General features: G+C 59.8%; 1 protein-coding gene across 2 annotated transcripts; it reads left to right on the top strand.

Annotated features, from left to right (window-relative positions):
* Positions 1 to 1,703: 1,703 nt before the first annotated feature.
* On the top strand, positions 1,704 to 16,954 carry LHX6 (LIM homeobox 6). Of its 2 annotated transcripts, none has more exons than XM_086475667.1 (10): positions 1,704 to 1,778; positions 2,313 to 2,453; positions 2,700 to 2,882; positions 2,959 to 3,080; positions 8,946 to 9,166; positions 11,816 to 11,916; positions 11,999 to 12,094; positions 14,121 to 14,295; positions 14,991 to 15,086; positions 16,872 to 16,954. In XM_086475667.1, the coding sequence occupies exons 1-10, from the start codon at positions 1,704 to 1,706 to the stop codon at positions 16,952 to 16,954; spliced, it is 1,293 nt and encodes a 430-aa protein (XP_086331793.1). The 2 variants fall into 2 exon arrangements, with proteins under 2 accessions (XP_086331793.1, XP_086331794.1); XM_086475668.1 differs by having other exon boundaries at positions 14,991 to 15,094; positions 16,872 to 16,892.
* The last annotated feature ends 594 nt before the right edge of the window (positions 16,955 to 17,548 follow it).

The following is a 17,548-nucleotide window of genomic DNA, read 5'->3' as shown; positions in this document are numbered from 1 at the left end:
AGGTTGGCAGGCTGGCAGTGGGAAGCAGAGCTGAGCTTGGTGCCTGGCTCCCCCGAGGAGTTGTCTGGGTGTCGATTCTTAACCTCTGGTGTAGGGTCCTCTCCCCTTAGGGGTGTCTTTGCCTCCCCTGTGTGTCCAGCAAACCCCTGGGGGCGAGGTGGGGCACCAAGGATGGTGTTCACTGTGTCCATGATGGGGGTTTTCCTCAGCAATCTTCCTGCCTGTGGTGAGACCCTGTCACCCAGGACAGGTGTGAAATCATGCCTTCACCTGCGGGAACATATGCCCAACTCCAGATCTCGGGGTTCTGGCTGGGTTGCTCAGTGACACGTAGGCTCCTTGTTGCTGCTTCTTGCGAGCTCCAGCACTGGTGGAGGGAGCACGGGGAGGGTAAGAAAGGGGATGAAGTTGGTGCTGATACCCACTGACTCCACCGCTTGGCATCCCCCAGGTGCTGCGCTGGCAGTGTTCCTGGTGCAGGCAGCAGCTCTGTCACTCCCCTTTGGAGACCTGCCTGCTCTCAGCAGACAGCGAGGGCAGGAGATCGACTGCCCACAGGGCCAAGACTTGATCCCCAGGCTAGGGAAAGGCAGAGGCTGGGCTGAAGTCACCCTGTTCTGACTTTGCGGGGCCCAGAGCGCCTGATCTGTAATTAGGAGAGCAGAGAGAGCCGTCAGCGTTACTGCGTTGTGATGTGCCGAGGCGGTCACAGCCCTGCATCGCTCTGATGCAAACAAAACCCGTGTCGCCCTGCTCCGACCAGCGCTGCGTAGGGGGGCAGACAGCTTTCATGGCTGCGTCCGTGAAAACTCCTACATGTTTCTGCTGGAGCAGTCGGAGCTAATTCAGACCCTGCCAGCGTGGACGAGCTGTTTAAATTGTCCTTTCTCAGCACCGCTCCTCCGCACTTGTCCGTGTCCCCCAACTGCTCTGCCTCGGCGGAGCCAAGGACGGATGGGCCTTGGGCTGAGTTTCCTGGGGGTTTCTCGGGCTTTCTTGCAGCCTCAATGTTTGAACCTAATGTCTTGTATTTATTCTAAAATGGCTTTCATCTGATTTCCCTCTCGGTTAACAATTTAGCTGTCAAAATCAATAACGGCAAGGATCCATCCCCGGCCGCCATCAGCTCACGTTACCGTCCTGCAATTACCCCGTGGTGGAACCGCTGCCGGGGCTTTGCCGGGGAATTATCAGGTTACTAATGAAGCCCGGGCAGAGGCGGGCGGCCAGACGCCGCGGCGGTGGGTGCGATCCCCGCTGCCGCACCCGATCCCGCCCCGCGGGCAGCCGAGGGGGGTCCGCGGCCGAGGCCGGTCCCGGCGGTGCGGGGCGGTGCTGCCCCGGGGCCGGCCCGGCCCGTGCGCCCCGTCGGGGCGGGCAGCGCCCGTGCGGCGGCAGAGCGGGGGGGGGGAGGACCGGGCCGGACCGGGCCATCCCCACCCCCGTGCCCCCCGCTCCTCCGCCGCGCCCGCGGGCGGTGCCGCTGCCAGTGCCGGTGCCGCCGCCGCCGCAGGTAGCGGGGCCCGGCGGGGCGGGCGGCCCCCGGGGCGCGGCGGGGGGGCGCCGCTTCCTGCCCGGCCCGCGGCCGCCCCCGGCGGGGGAGCGGGGCCGGCGCGGCTCCCCGCCCTTCCTGCCGCGGCCGCGGGACGCGCCGCCCGCGGGCACGGAGCGCGGCGGCGGGCGGAGCGGGGCGCGCCCGCCCCATGCACCGGAGCCATGAGGGCGGGCAGCCCCGGGGCCCGGGCCGCTGCGCCCCGGCCGGCGCCGAGGCGGGCAAGGTGAGCGTTGCTGCCGCTGCTGCTGCCGCCGCCGTCGGGGCCGGGAGCGGGGCCGGGTACCCCGGGGTGGGCGCAGGCCGGGCCGGTACCGGAGCTGGAGCAGGGGCCGGGCTGGGGCCGCTCGCTGCCTCCCGCGCTCGAGGGGAGGATTTTCCATCCCGGCGTTTTCTGGGGCGTTTTGTGCTCCGGCGGAGGGAGAGGGGGAAGAATTTCGATTTTTAATTACTACCATTAAAAAAATCAAATTTGCAATTCTTTGGGTGGCCTGATGGATTCCCTGATTGACAGCCGGAATTGACACTCTGGGTACCTCTTATCTCGGGCATTTACGGCAATTTCTAATTGCAGGTAGTTTGTGGGGTTTTTTCAGCGCTTTGGCTCGCATGGGAACCGAGCGATTACTTCAAGAGGCCCGGGTTAAGTGCAGGCAGGGAGAGAATTCAATCCACATTCAAATTGCTTCATTAAAGAGACGCAGCTTTTGTTGCAAAGGATTTAAATGGCCACTAGAAAGTTCTTATTTATTGTTTTGAGGCGGTTTATATAGGGTGCCCCGCGCTCGCCCGGCGCATGGAGCCGCAGCCTCCCTCTCCCGCTCTCTCCCGCAAGGTGATGCCGCCGGAGCCGCTGCCCAAGGGGAGCGCACGCTGCCTCGACCCGCACACCCGCGCCATGGTAAGCGGGGCCGGGGGCTGCGGGGACCGGCCGGGATCCGTCGGGCCGAGGGGCTGCGGGGACCGGCCGGGATCCGTCGGGCCGAGGGGCTGCGGGAACCGGCCGGGCCGGGGATGCCGGGGGCTGCGGGAACCGGCTGGGATCCGCCGGGCCGGGGTCTGCGGGGACCCGTCGGGACGCTTCGGGTCGGGGCTGCGGGGGACGGCGAGACTCCGTCTAACGGCCCCGCGGCGGCTCTGCCCGCAGTCGCAGCCCGACGGGGAGCCGCTGCCCGGCGCCCTGGAGAAGGAGGACGCCCGCTCAGCGCCCAGCACGCCTTCCACCCCGTCCGTCTGCTCCCCGCCATCCTCCTCTTCCTCCACGCCGTCGGCCGGCAAGAACGTCTGCTCCAGCTGCGGGCTGGAGATCCTCGACCGGTACCTGCTCAAGGTGAGCGGCGGGGGGCGGCTGGCGGTGGCGGGGGGCGGCGGGTGGCCCCGGGTCTCAGCCCCCTTCTCTGCCGCAGGTGAATAACCTCATCTGGCACGTCCGCTGCCTGGAGTGCTCCGTGTGCCGCACCTCGCTGCGGCAGCAGCACAGCTGCTACATCAAGAACAAGGAGATCTTCTGCAAGATGGACTACTTCAGGTAGGGGAGAGGGGATGGGGGGGGCAGCTCCGGCTCCGGGAGGGGGGGGCTCAGCGTCCTCGCCGGCCGCCGAGGGGCCGGGTCCGCTCCGGCGCTGGCGGGGAGAAGGGTTGAAAAAGCCGCCGGGCTCCCCCGGAGGAGAAGCGTCCCCTCGGGGCACGGGGAGGAAGGAGATTTGGGGTGCAGCTGCACCACCTCCCGGAGGGGTTCCTGACCCCCCACCCCCCCACACCCCTCATGCCGGGGTTCCCTTGTCCCCCAGCCGGGGCTGTGCGGGCCGCCCCGAGCTCCGGCACCGCGGCGGGAGCCTCTCGGCTGCGCGGGAGTTGCGCGGTGGGGAATTGTCCCCTCTTTTGGGGAAATGCCGGTTGAACGGCATCGCCCCGGCTTCTGCCGGGAGGGTAAACGCGTACCGAGCGGTCTGCGGTGCCGAACGGCTCTTGGAAACCTCTGTCTGCGATGTAGCGTCACGAATACCGGAGCGTCCGTGGCGGGAGGGTGTTAAAGAACCGAAACAAATTACCGGCGGCGTAAACCCCTGCGGCCGGGCTGGGACTCGCCGGGTGCCCTTGGGTTCCGTCCGGACCTGCATCCCCCGGGGGCGCGTGTCCTGCAGGGAGGCTGTTTCTAGTTTCGGCAGTCTTTTTGCGATAAACCTTAAACGACGAATTTTCCCCAAAAAGAGTGGCATGAGGGGATGGAGGATCCTGAGCTCCTCGCTGGGGTTTAACTCGACATCAGAGCCCCCCGCTCTGACTTTCCCCATCCCACCGGGATGAAGGAATAGGGTTTGCCCCGGGAGGAAGGGGAATCAGGGCCAGGAAATGAGAATGACCCCGGCGGGGGGCTCGGCAGCGTCCTGCCGCCGCGGCGGAGCGGGTCGGGGCTGCCTCCGCGGACCACGCTGCCGTGGGCAGGGCGGGCTCGGAGGGAAATAGCTTTGAGATTTCACCAGTGGTTTTCACCGAGAGGGTCTCCAAATACTCGGTCATTCGCGGCTCAGCCCCCGGCCCCGCCGGGCTCCGTGCCGCCGCGGGGTGCGCGGCTCCCCGGGCTCCCGGAGGCGGGTGCGGGGGCTGCTGAGAGCCGGATCAGTCCCCGAGGGGCCGCGGTGCTGCGCGTCCTGCCCGGTTGGCGTTAGGATGATTACGATTTTTTTTTTTTTTTTTTTTTGGATTGCTATTTTTTTGGTGATTTCACCGAAATCTCCTTCAATCTCGACAGAAAGGTTTAGGGAAGTCCGCGATGCCGTTGTGCTGCTTCGGGGCACTTTCAGCGTTTTCATTAATTAATAACCATTAATGATTTTCGGTTTGTTTGGGGTTTTTGTTATTTTATTTTATTTTATTTTAATTTGTTTTATTTTATTTTTGTTTTCCAAGAGTGGTCCTTTTCAAACGCGGTTTTTAAAGTAGCCCCTGGATCTCTAAATTGCCTTCGAGCAAACACGGCGGATAACATCTTTCTCAAATAAGCCCGTTTATCTGGAAACCCCCCAGCAGCACCCCGGCTCCCGGCGGAGGCAGCGGGCTCTGCGCGGGGTCTCTGCCCGCCGGGCTCCGGGGCTGCCAAAGGAAAACTAAAACGAAAATCGCTGAAAGCGCCGCAGGACGCTCCCAGTTCCGGGCCGGCTGGTTCGGGGGGCTCCCAGCCCGTGCTTAGCACTCGCCTTTTGCACAAAAAGCAAAGGGTTTTTTCGGCCGTTAGTTGTGGTTTATGTGGTGAAACGCGGTGCGGCGGCAGCGCTCGGAACAGGGCGGGCGCGGGGCCGCCCTGCTCCCCTCGGTCCGCCCCAGCCACCGGGTCCCCGGGGCTCGCTGCGACCCTCGGCCGAACCCCGGGCCGGCCCCGATGGGGGGCAGCGGGCGGGGGGCGCTCCCGCCGTCCCCGAGGGGCAGCCGCGGCGGAGCCCGCCGGGATGAGCCGCCGTCGGTGCCGGTCTGCGGCCGGGAGCCGCTCGCCAGGGCCGGGGCGGGTCGGGGCAAAACCCCCTCGGCTTCCCCCTGGCACGTCCAGCTCGGGGACCGCTCGCCTGGCCCTGGTCCCCTGCTTCTGCGCCCTCCCGACCCCCGGGAGCCTCCTGTCCCCCAGCCTGGTGAGCCTGGGACAGCCGGACCCGGCGCTCGGCAAAGGACAAATCTGAGTCTTGAGATGTTTTTCGGTTTTGTTTTTTATTTATTTTATTTTATTTATTTATTATTTACTGGAAATGAAGTATGTGGTTTTGGTTTTGGTTTTGTTTTTTTTAAGAAGAAGCAAAGCAGTAAAACCCATCCTCACATGTCTCACATGTCCGCGGGTCTCTGGAGCCAGAGCAGGTGGGAAGGGGCGGCGAGATGTGCTCTGCGTGCGGCACACGGTGGCTTTTATCGCACCAGCGCTAATTCCCCCACAGCCGGGGCTGGGGGAGCCGTCAGGCGTGGGGCCCTCCCCGGGCACTGCCCCACAGCCCGATGGTGAGAGCCTTTAGGCCTGGTCTGCCCGACCTTCCCTTCGCCGTTCACGTGAGGGGCTGTGTAAGTCCTGGCGCTGCCGCGGCTCCACGGCCTCGTGTGCCTTTTTAAGCAAACGTTGCTGTTTCCTGTGTCTTGTCAAATAATTGCATTTGGCATCCAGGGCTCCAGCGCTTCGAGGAGAACCAAATTAAAATTGGAGCTCATTGAGCAGAACATTGTGTTCCCGGGTGATGCGAGGGCTGCTCACGGCCAAGCTCCCACGGCTCTGGTTGCAGGGAGGCCCGGTGTGATTCCTGCAGCACCCCGCTGCGACCCCCGTGGCTCCTTGCCTCACTGAGCAGCCTTTGGGCATATAAGCGTGGGATCATCGGCCCCAGTGGGTGTCCCTGGAGGCCGGGACAGCAAAGGAGGTGGGCCAGCTCCTGCAGATCGGCTGTGGCCTGCATGGCCTGCCTCGCCCCTCGTTGTCTTGCCCCACTGGGATGTTGCTCCTGCTTGAGCACCGCTGTAGCTCGGAGTTGTGTGAGGGTGGACTCGCTGCGGCGACCCGCTGCTGGTCTGCTGGGCGATTTGGGGTGATGTCTGGAAGCCGCAGCTCACTCCAAGGGCTTGTCTTAGGGGCTTCCTACAGGGAGGACCCAGGAGGGGCTGTGGGTGGCCCTGGGTGCTGGGTGTCGCTTGCCCTGTCCCCACAGGTGGGGGTGGACAGCAGGGCTCAGGGAGCTGCAGCACCCGGGTACAAGCGGCGTGTGAGAGCCAGGACGCACCAGGGCGTCCTCCCGCCTCTGCTCTTCCCGCGCCCCAGATGTTGCGGCCGCCCCTGGGGGAGGCGGGATGAGTCTTTCTGGGATGAGTCTTTCCTGGTAATGCTGTTGGCAGTTTCCCTCTCCCAGCACTAACGGTCACGGAGAGCCAGCAGCACCCACTCACCTCACCACAAACCACAGGCGCGGGGCATGAGCCGACGGCTCCGGCAGATGTTGGTGATGCCCTGGCTTGTGCTGCAGTGCTGGGCTCAGGGAAAGCCTCCGGCTCTGCCTTTCCTGCTGCCGTGTGGCCCTGTCCCCATCCCCATCCCCGCCAGGTGGGTGGCAGGAGCTACAGGGTGCCCCTCGCCTGGTGCCCTGCAGCCCCCAGCGAATCGGGCTCTTCGGGCTCTCCCTGCCCTGCGAGCTCGGTGAATTAAAGTCTATTTTATTTTCGAGCCGTTGTTCCCCGTGGCAGCAGGTCAGGGCAGCCCCCTCGCAGGAATTTCTCTCTCTGTTCCCGCGTTGCTGGTCCCTGCGGTGACAGTCCGTGTTGGGTGACAGCGGGTGCCCGTGCCCAGCCCCAGCTCAGCCTGGTTCCTGCAGGACCTGATCGCTGCGGTTGGTGCCGGGGGCAGACGCTGGCCAAGAGCTGCCGGCGCAGCATCAGCGGTTGCCAGCGCCGCAGCCTGTGCGGCTCCTGTGCCCGCTGCCGGGCCTTGGCTTCTCGTCGGGTGCTGCTTGTGCCATGGCTCTGCAGGGGACAGTGGCATCAGCCCTTGCCTGCGCTGGCACTGCCGCCCCGGGAGCCCCCACGCCCTCGGCAGCCCCTGCCCTGCTCCCTGGGAAGTGCCACCAACCTGGGGGTCCTGGGGGCACACCGTGCTGGGGGTCTGCGGCCACCTGGGTGTCTCCTCCAGCTCCCAGCTGGTGTGTGATGGGGGTGTGTGACCTTTCCTGCGCGGTGCCCTCTGCCTCAGTTTCCCCTCGGTCCCGGAGGCATCAGGATGTGCCTGTCCCCGTGCTGTGTTCCCCCCTCCCCACAGCAGGCTGTGATTCGAGCAGGGAGCAGCGATTACCACGTGCTATTAGCTCGGTGAGCCTGCCCCTCGTCTGATACCGTTCAGCAAGTACAACTGTTTACATAGCACATCGTTCAAAGAATTCGATTTACAGGAATGATCTTTACTTCAAAATAAAAAATTAATACAGTTCTTTTGTTTGTGCGTTTGTATAAACTAGCTGGCACAAAGTCAGTTTACAATGTTCCCATCTGAAGTAAATTAGTGAAGTCTCTTAGCTAAGTCTCTGTATAATTTCAGCACAGAAATGTCCTCTCTAAAGCAGCTTTTTTTTTTTTTTTTTTTTTTTTTTTTTTTTTCTGGTCAGCTATGGTCAGGCTGAAAAATTTAAACCTTTCTTTTCCTCCCAAATAGTTTTGCAATTAGTAATTCCAGCACATGATGGTCTTTCTGCATCTCGCTGAGCCTGCGGTGGGCGGCAGCTCTGTGGCGTGGTCTTGGGCACGGGCAGAGTGTGTTGGCTGCGGTGGGCTGACCCGGGCTGGGGCCGGGGGCTGCTCTGGCCGACCGAACCCGAGGGGCTTGTGGTGCGGGGTGTCTCCTGCCGCTTGGTGCGATCGTCTCTTCTCGGTGTTTCGCGCCTGCCCTGAGAGATGCTGGAGCTGCTCGGGCAGAGGTGGCAGTGGCTCCGCTCCCCGGCCAGCGTGGGCATCGGCGGTGGTGGGGAACCGAGTGGGAGCCCCTGGGGAGCCCGAGGCGGTGGTGGAGGATGCGCTGGGGGTGTGCTGGGAAGCAACTGGGGCTGTGTTGGAGCCAGAATCGGCTCTGCGGTGACAGAGGAGACGCTCGCATCTCCCCCGCTGCTCTTGCTGCTGCTTGCTGCTCATTGCATTTATTTTTTTAAGCAGCAGTGATGCTAAAATGCAGAAACCAAACCAAGGCCGTGCCTGACCCTGCCTGCGCTGCAGGCAGCAGCACCTCCTGGCAGGCGCTGGCCGAGGGGTGCAGGGCCGTGGGGGCCACGTCTGCTGCTCCCCATGAATCGCCCGCCCTTGGCCGGCGGCATCCTGGCAGAAATGGGGTTTTGCAGAAGCACGTGCAAACCCCCAGCGTGGGGATCGTGGCCGTCTCTTTGCCTCTCCATTGCGCTGAGCTACTTTGCAGCATAACTCGCTTAAGCGTGAGCATCCTCCTCTTGCAGCGAGGAGCCTCCTCGCAGGAGGAAAAAGCAGATGCATGCGCCCGTCCGTGCGAGGAGAAAAAACACATGTTTTGATTTATGGCAACGGGAGAGAACCGGCTCTGACACAGTTTCCATCCGAGTCTCACGCTGGCTGTTATCAAAACAAAAAGCCCACGGGCTCGGAGGCTGATTCATGGCGCTGCGTCACCTCAGCCCCTTGGCCGCGTCTGGCGCCGTGAGGCCACGGCGAGTCACGCCCTGCTCCTGCCCGCACCGCTGCCCGGCCGCGGCAGAGCGGCACCAGCGGGGTGGTTTCGCCGCAGCTCTTTCCTTGCACGGGTGTTGTGGGGTTTGGGCTGGACGGGGCGAGCGACGGGGCCGGCAGCAGTGCCCGCACCCCGGCGTCGTGCTGCCTGCCCTCTCTGCCTGCCCTCACCCTGCCTCTTCTCCTCCCGCAGCCGGTTTGGTACCAAGTGCGCCCGCTGCGGCAGGCAGATCTACGCCAGCGACTGGGTGCGGCGAGCGCGGGGCAACGCCTACCACCTCGCCTGCTTCGCCTGCTTCTCCTGCAAGCGGCAGCTCTCCACCGGCGAGGAGTTCGGCTTGGTGGAGGAGAAGGTGCTGTGCCGGATTCACTACGACACCATGATCGAGAACCTCAAGCGAGCGGCAGAAAACGGTACGCAGCCCCGACGCCGCGGTTGTGGCTTTGCCCCCGGGACCGGGCAGGGCTGCCCCTGTCCCCTGTGCTGCCACCCATCACGGGGTGCCAGGGTGGGTCCTGTTGTCAACAAAAGGGGGTAATGGGTGGTCCTGGGGGGAGCTCGACTGCAAGGCCCTGGGCTGGCAGAGGGCTCATGGGGGTGGCCAACGTGCTGGCAGCACCCGCGGCTCGTGGCAGACCCGTGTGTCGAGGACAAGCCCGCCGGTCCCGCGCGGCCCGGCGTAGAGTGCGCGAGGAAGCCGCTGGGATTTTGGGGCTGTGAGTCATAAATCTAGAAGGTGGGAAAGCTGGCGATCCGACAAAACCTTCCCATCATTTTCCACCCGTCCTGCCCGCCCGGGGATGTGCCGCTCCCAGCTGGGCCGTGCCGCCGCTGTCGCCGCCGCGGCGCGCTGCGAGCAGTCGGCCAGCCTCTGCTTTCCCAGTCGAGTCGGTGACGCCGAGGTCACGCAGAGCCACAGCTCCCGTCCCCTTGAGCTCAGCCCCATCCTTCTGCACGGCAGCGGCCGGGGAGATGCTTGGAGGGATGAATCGGTGGGGTTAGTCCGACGTAGTGCGCAGGGAGGCCAGGCAGTGCAGAGGGGCTGTCCTGCGTTGGAAAGCATCTGAGATACGTTGATACGGGGGCAACCACAGCTCAGGGGAGCAGGGAACCTTCTGGGCTTGGCGCCGAAGGAGCTGGGCCATGCCCAGGGCGGGGGGAAGCCTGGCCGGGTCCTGCCCGTGGGCTGGGGCTGAGGCTGATTTCGTTTCCCTTGTGCCCACGGGGAGCGATGGCTGTGGTGGCTGCGAGGCTGTTTGCTTTTATCATGTGCTTTTATTCCTATGGACCCCCCTGCTTGGGACCCTCCCGGGGCTGGGGCTGTGCTGGGGCATCGCCCCTGGCCAGGAGTGGGGCTCCAGCCCTCTGTGCCCCTCACTGGTGCTTGGTGGGCATGAGCAACCAAATGCCATGCCCTGGCCCGTGCAGCACGTGGAAACTATTAACAACCTGACACGAAATTAATCAGTGTTCCTGTTTACAGTGTTTGAGTCAGAGGATGAAACCAGAGTGCCCGGTTGGGCTGGGAGGGTCCCGGCTCGGGACGTGGCTTGCGGCGCGTTGGTTCATGTGGTCGGCTGCTGCAGGGGTGTGAGCGAGGCGGTGGGGAGCAGGGATGGAAGGGGAGAAGCCGCACGGCCTGGAGGAGCAGGCTAGTGCGAGGGTGGCAGGGTCTGGTGCCGGGGAGGCGGGGGGAGTCCTGCAGAGCTGTTACCCCAGCCAAGGGCTGGGGCAGTGGGTTTTCCAGAGCTTGTCAGGACCTGCTGGTGTGGGCTGAGCCCCACGGTGTCAGGCAGTGTTGGGGCATGTGGCGGGTGTCCTGCATGGGTACCTGTGGCCAAGCGTCCCCTGGTTTTGGGAAGGGGATGGGATCGCTTTGGAGAGCTGCAGTTGCTGTGGAGTTGGAGGGCCATGCTCTCCCTCTCCAGTAATTACCCAGCAATTTCTTCTGCACATGAGGTTTTACATATAAGAAAAATAAACAGATGTTGCTGAAGTCAGAGTCCCATTCATCATCCTAAAAGAACAAGTCAAACTATATGAGAAAGTCCTTCAACTCAAGCCAAGACAATCACAGCTCGGTCCAGCTTGCAGAGCGAGTGCCGGGTTGTGCAGGCGCATCCTGGGAGCGGGGCGAGGGCCAGCCCCGCTCAGGCATCCTCCCTCATCCATCACTCATCGGTGCTTCACCCACACTGCCCAGAGCGTCCGGGCGTGACACGGGCTGCAGCAGCGACCCCGGTGAGGAACAAGGAACCCCATCTCCAGCTGCCCTCCCTGCAGCCTCCATAGCTGTGTGGGCATGACTGGGCTCGCCCAAACACCGTACCTGGGGAGTGGGTGAACCATCCCCTCCCAGCACATCCTCCTTTAGTGCGGCCGCTGCCCGGAGCCTGGGCACCACGCTGCAGGGGGTCACCGGCAACCCAAGTCCATGGAGATGGGGCTGCTCCTGCCACTGCTCTGGGACCCAGGAGGAGGAGGTCAGGGTGGATTTGAAGGATTTGGGGCCAAGGAGCACAAAGCCTGTTGAAACACTCTGGGCAAATGAAATGACTGATGGAGGCAGTGCCCGCAGGGGAGGACAAGGTCACGGGGAGCAGCATGGGGCAGGAGTGATGGATGTCGGTGAGCCCGGTGGAGGCAGGGTCCCCTTCTGAGCTGCTTGCTGGAAGACACAGCCAAGTGGTGACCGTGAGTCAGGGCTAGCAGGACATCCTTACTTTCCTTCACACACCACCTTGATATCCACCTTCTTGCTGCCATCTGCCCCTCCCTCATTCTCCGTGGCTTCCACCAACTTGCTGCATTTTTCTTAACTCAATGGTAAACTCCTCAGGGCTGGTGGCATCTCCTTCCCGGTGTGTCGAGGGGCTCAGCAGCCTGGGGCAGCTCACGAGTAGCGGTGCCGGCTCCGCTCTTTCTGCTCGCAGCAAGGGATGCTGTGGGTGCCCCATGCCGCGATGCCAGGCGCGTTGTCCCCCGGCCGAGCGGCCGTTGCGTGCAGGGGCGGCGGGCAGGGGGCTTTCTGACCTGTGGCACGTGGGGCTTCTCTCTCGTAGGCAATGGGATCACGCTGGAGGGGGCTGTGCCCTCGGAGCAGGACAGCCAGCCGAAGCCGGCCAAGAGGGCCCGCACCTCCTTCACCGCCGAGCAGCTGCAGGTAGCGGGGCTGGGCCGGGGGGGCTGGAGGGGCTGCGGCTCCCCGGCCTCATCCTGACCCCCTCCTCTCCTCTCCCCTGCAGGTCATGCAGGCACAGTTTGCTCAGGACAACAACCCCGACGCACAAACGCTTCAGAAGCTGGCGGACATGACGGGGCTCAGTCGCAGAGTCATTCAGGTGAGGGGCGGGCAGGGGTGGGCAGGGTGCAGGCACCATCGTCGGAGCGGCGCCGAGGAAAGGGGCAGAGGGGGTGCACCAAAAGGCTGGTACTAGGTAGGGCTCAGGTCCCTGTAGCCCCTCACTCCCTCCCACACATCGACCCTGGGACTTGCAGCATCCAGCAGCTTCGTGCTGCCTCACCGGTGCATCGGCTTCGCCGGCTCCTGTAGCACTGTCCTCTCTCTGTCTTGCTCGTGGGTTTTCTATTTGTTTTTCCCTCTTATGATGCAATGAAAGTAAAAAAAAAAAAGCCGCTGTACAGCCCCTGCCGGGGCTGTATAAATCGCCGGGTGGGAAAGCTGGCGTTAGCAGGCGGTCCCAGAGCTCTGTGCTCTGCCCTGACAGCAGGCACGGGCAGCACGGGCGCTTCCCCGGCAGTCAGCAGCCCTCCCCGCCGTGAGCAGGCAATGTTGGCTCGCTTTGGTAAGCACTGGGATCGAGAATTTTAAAGAAAAAGGGATTTTGCAGACCCAGGGGGACGTGGCGGCAGGGAAGTCCCCACGCTTGTGCTGTTTGGGAGAGGAGGGAGAGCAGAGCTGTAGGGACTGAGAGAAATGCCCCCTCTGCAACTCCCAGCTCGCCGTCTCCACGGACTGCCCAGCTTCGCCCCTCGGTGACATTCGTACTCTTCACTTTAATGTTCTGCTGACAGACTTTCTGCATACAATAAAAACACGAGTGATTAAAATAAATTTGGAGCTTTCATGCCGGATTGTTTTGCCAATGACACATTTGAATTTCATGTGTGAAAATCTGGCTCGGGCCTCAGTTATGGAGATTCTTCATTTAGCTAAAGATCAAGCAGCCTGCACACTGGGCTATTTTTTATGCGGATATTTTTTAAAGGCACTTTGAACAGGAAACAATTTGTCAAATGCTTACGACTGTTTCCTTCTCTGTGGTCCAGCATGCTCGGCCTCAGAGAGGTGATCTTCACTCAGCCTCGGAGAAGATTTTTTTTTACTTCCAGCTATATTTCAAAAATTAAAGCATAAGAAAGAAATTACCACATTAGCATAAAAAAACCACCCCTTTCCATGCATGTTTTAACTTTGGAATATAATCCCCTAACTATTCCTTTAATTAAAGCAGTGAGATATGGTCAGAGTGCTCATACCTGCTGCTTCTACGGACCAGGGCTGTATCTCACCACAGCACCCTCCTTTCTCATCTTTAATGTTCTGCTGATGTGGTTTTCGAATACAATAAACCACAAGTGATTAAAATAATACTGTTTTCATCGTCCCTAAAGTCACATCTTCTCCAGTCTAAGCTTTTACTCGGTTTTGTCTCCCCTTGTCTCTCGCCTTGCCAATGCTCACGCGTTTCCCAGCTGATCTCAGCCATGCTTTTAGGCCAGGCTAGCTGGAGTTGAAGGTTAAAATCTAAATAAGACCTTGAAAGGCACTCCCATCGTTGGCAGTGGAAGCCGTGCAGGGACAAAGCTTTGCCTATGCAGGGATGGATGAACCCAGCCAAAGTTCGGGTGCGGGGGGTGTTTCTGCCTGGCCGCTCCCCCGGCCGGCACGGTGCTTTACCAAGGGCTTTCACAGCCCTTTGAGCTCAGGGAGCAGCTTGCTGTGAGAATTATTTTAGTGTGGAGGGGAATAGTGTGATCGTTACGGTGAGTTTCTGCATCACCTAGTCAGGGTGTTTCACTCAGTGACTCCTGCAACAAGCGTGGAAGTTTTAATTACCCTAATAAAGAACGGTGTTGGGTTTGACCAAGACAAATCAATTGTAGAGATGCCACTTCAGGCACCCTAATGTCTATATGGTCTTGAGGCAAAACTCTTGCTCTAGCCAGTGTAAAACAAAGCTATGGAAGGTGGTGGAATGCTGGTGAGGTATTTCAGCGTGCAGATTTTGCTATTTGATGCCTTTTTTTTTTAAATACTTACACCCATCACAGGGTCTTGGTGAAAGACCACACTTCAGTCCCACTGATTCTCCATTGACCCGGGGTTTGCTGCTTTTCTTTCAGGTTTGGTTTCAAAACTGCAGAGCCCGCCATAAAAAACACACCCCCCAGCACACAGTGCCACCCTCGGGAGCACCCCCGTCCCGCATCCCTTCCTCGCTCTCCGATGACATTCACTACTCGCCCTTCAGCAGCCCGGAGCGGGCCCGGATGGTGACGCTGCACGGATACATAGAAAGTAAGTGCCGGCTCGCGGGGCTCTGGCCGCAGGGTGCTCGGGGACGGCAGGGCAGCGGGGTGCTCCCCGGGAGCAGCAGGGCACAGGGCGCTGTCAAAAACGCCCTGGTACTGTGCGTGCGTGGCTGGTGCAGATGCTGCTCCTCCTCCTCCTCCTCCTTGTAGTCCGATGAACTTTGTCTTTGGGATTTTCTGAAGGGCCATTTACGAGGAAACCCCAGAAGAGAGGAGGAGGGGAGAGGGGGCTGGTGCAGCCTCTCTCTCCATACCTCATCCCCAGGGAAGTCACTGTCCGGGTTTTACCTGACTGGTGCGCTGCCCTCCTTGTGTTTTCTTTGTCATGGAGAAGAGGCGGGAATGTGCCGGGTTGAGCTCGGTGGTGAGGTGGTCTCCTTTCTGCTCAGAAGATCGGAGTTGCTTTGTCTAACAGTTGCCAAGTGCTGGTGAATCATTTGCGAGCGGTGGGCAGCTTTGGTCATGCCTGGATGGAGGTTTTGGCTCCGTGACACTCGCGAGGCTTCTCCCCTCCCTTGCCCACACGGGCTGTAGTAAACCCCGTGGCTCCTGCTGTGCCCCTGCCTGATCCGCTGGGCACCTTCTCTTCCCGAGCTGCTCCCTGGTGGAAGCCTGACCGTGCCGGTTGGAGGGCGTGTGTTGTTTGCAGTAACAGAGGCTGAAGCCTCTTCTCATCCACAGGTCAGGTACAGTGTGGACAAGTGCACTGTAGACTTCCCTACACTGCTCCACCAGTGCACCTCAAAGCAGACATGGAAGGACCACTATCTAATAGGGGTGAGAAGGTAATTGTAGTCCCGGCTTTGGGGCCAAACCTCAACTGTAGCAAAGATTTTTGTGTGTAACATCATTGCCACTGCCGTCTCTCGTCAGCATCACTGCTTCTCCATGATCTCTGGCAGCTGCCGCCCACTCATGTGTCTTTTCTTAGTTTTGGTGGCCCCGGGTTGATGTACCAAGTGTTGGTCAAAATGGCATCGCTATGTTCTTCACTAAATACCCCTCGTGGTTGTGATGTGCTGGGGTGCTGTGCCTGCATTCACTGAAGGCTTTTGACATCCTCCTCCCTGAACTCCTCTCTCTGGTTTCTCCCCTTCCCCTGTGCAATGAGCTCCGTCCTCCTGCTCCGTTCCTCAGCTGTCTGAACACATTGTCAGAGCAAACAGTGACCGGCTGTTAAAAACAGAGCAGGGGGAACCTTTAGCATGTGCTAACTTTCCAGTTTTCCACGAGTTAATAAGAAAGTTTCATTTCTTGGGGATTCCAGTATTGCTCAAAAAAATAACAACTGGCTGTTACAATATGTGAAGTAGGAATGTTATTTCACAATGTCTGGCCAGGAAACAATATTGCATATTGATATTTTTCTCTTCAGCACTTAAAGTATCTGTCTGTTCTAACATTCAGCTTATTTCTGAAACGTGCTTAGGCTTATAAGATTTTATTTAGGATCCCAGTTTAAGTGACTTCATTTTGAGGAAACACTGAGCCTTTGGCAACTCTTACTGGTTTTAGCTTTTGTCCTTACTGGGAGAAGTTCTCAGCATCTCTCTTTTCAAATCTCTCTCTGTTCAGTGCAGCAATGGTAGCTTATTGAGCTCTGTTTCGATAAGCGCAAGCAGGGGCACAGCACAGTTGCTTTTTCAGTCTAAGTGCTACCATTTTGTCATGATATCTGCACAGCAAGCTGGAGAGTTTATAGAAAATATTATACAGTCCTGGTGCTGTCATCCAGAGAAACTTCACTGCAGCGAGTAGCTCCTGTGATTTAAACACAATTACTTGCTCGCAGCTGTTGCAGAACTGGGTTCTCAGGACATGGAGCTGCCCCCAACCAGCTCCTTTTCCAAACGACCACTTGCCTGTTGAATTCCTGAAACCTGAAGCAGCCTCTTTTTCCACATCGAAATTTTTTTAAAAGCAGTGATAGCTGAGATCCTGGGGAAACACATGTAAACGCTGAATCTCTGTTTCCCTCTGCATGTGGGGAGCACAGCCCCGCTCCTCTCGGGGTACCCAGCGCAGTGGCTGTGGGAGAACTGAGTTGTGCCCAGCTCAGCGGCTGCTCCCGCTGACTGCTGGCAAGGACAGACGCTGTATTTGCAGAGCAGCGGGGTGTAGCTCTTTGAGGGAAGCCTGTGCTGATTGACAAGCGAGGTGGATAGAGTTGGTAGTGTGATAGAGAAGGACCGTTGGTAACAGTCTTCATTTTTCTTGGTAGCCACAAATAAATGGGATACTGGTTTCAGTGTGTTGCCCAGTATGATGCGGTTTCGCAGCTAAAGGTGTGCCCGGAGGCTGCACCCCTCTCTCGGGCTGTGCGCTCCCACAGTCCCGTTACCTCCTGCCTGGGCTCTGTTCCCCGGCCGGCTCCGTCCCGCGGGCAGGGCTGGCAGCTCCCGGGCAGACCGCTGGTGGTTCCAGAGAGGGTCCTTCCGCGGGGCAGCCCCTGCCACAGCAGGGCACGTGGCTGTTGTGTCGGTCCCCCGAAACCACCCCCCCATTGCGAGGGCTGCCTGCCTCTGCAAGGAGCTAACGCTGGGTTCCCGTTTTTCTCACTAGGTCATCCTCTTTCAGTACTGACTGCGCGAACTCTTCCTCATCTGCCCATGGCGCTACCAGCACCACTGCCCCTCAGCCGCTGAAACGCAGCGTCCAGCCCAAGGCAACTGTTATCAGTCATGCAGGAGAAACTCAGATCCAGCATTCTCAGTTACTTCCATTGACCAGCACCTAACAGCCACTATTATTTCTCCAGCGACACTCTGTGTATGTGTGTGTTGAGTGCAGAGTTACATTTTTCACTTGTTTCTTGTGGACTTGTAGAATGACCGTGAGTCTCTCCAAAACAATGCCAGACACAGTCAAATTAGTGACTCTGCTGTGCTTGCAAATCTTGCTCCCAAACCCATGGGAATATGAACAAACCAGAACATGCTGAGTCTCGGAGGGGGGGGGGGGTTGATGATCACCTCTGAACATAAAGGAAGGAGGAATTTTCATGGTTTGGCCTGATTCTCTTTTTTGCACCAGTGAAGCGCTGTCGGTTCCCGGACATCCCTCCTTATTTCCACTTGCACGTGTGAAATCTGAAATGGGCTTTTTGGCTCGGCAACTTGATATATACACAGACCTTCCTGAGCCAAACTCGCGGGTAGCTGAGACTCCACTAAGTGGAAAACACAATGCCAGCTGGAAATAGGCAGTTTTTCTTCCTCCTCAAAGTGCTTTAGAATCAC

This window comes from Leptosomus discolor, chromosome 19 (assembly GCF_034619465.1).
Source record: "Leptosomus discolor isolate bLepDis1 chromosome 19, bLepDis1.hap2, whole genome shotgun sequence".
Taxonomy (NCBI): domain Eukaryota; kingdom Metazoa; phylum Chordata; class Aves; order Leptosomiformes; family Leptosomidae; genus Leptosomus; species Leptosomus discolor.
The sequence above is the reverse complement of the archived record's forward strand: the minus strand, read 5'-3'. Positions and strand labels throughout refer to the sequence as shown.

Coding starts and splice junctions, on each gene's coding strand:
- LHX6 (XM_086475667.1), top strand. CDS start 1,704: ATGCACCGGAGCCATGAGGGCGGGCAGCCCCGGGGCCCGGGCCGCTGC. Junction 2,883..2,958: donor TCGACCGGTACCTGCTCAAG/GTGAGCGGCGGG, acceptor TCTCTGCCGCAG/GTGAATAACCTCATCTGGCA. Junction 15,087..16,871: donor AGGACCACTATCTAATAGGG/GTGAGAAGGTAA, acceptor TTTTCTCACTAG/GTCATCCTCTTTCAGTACTG.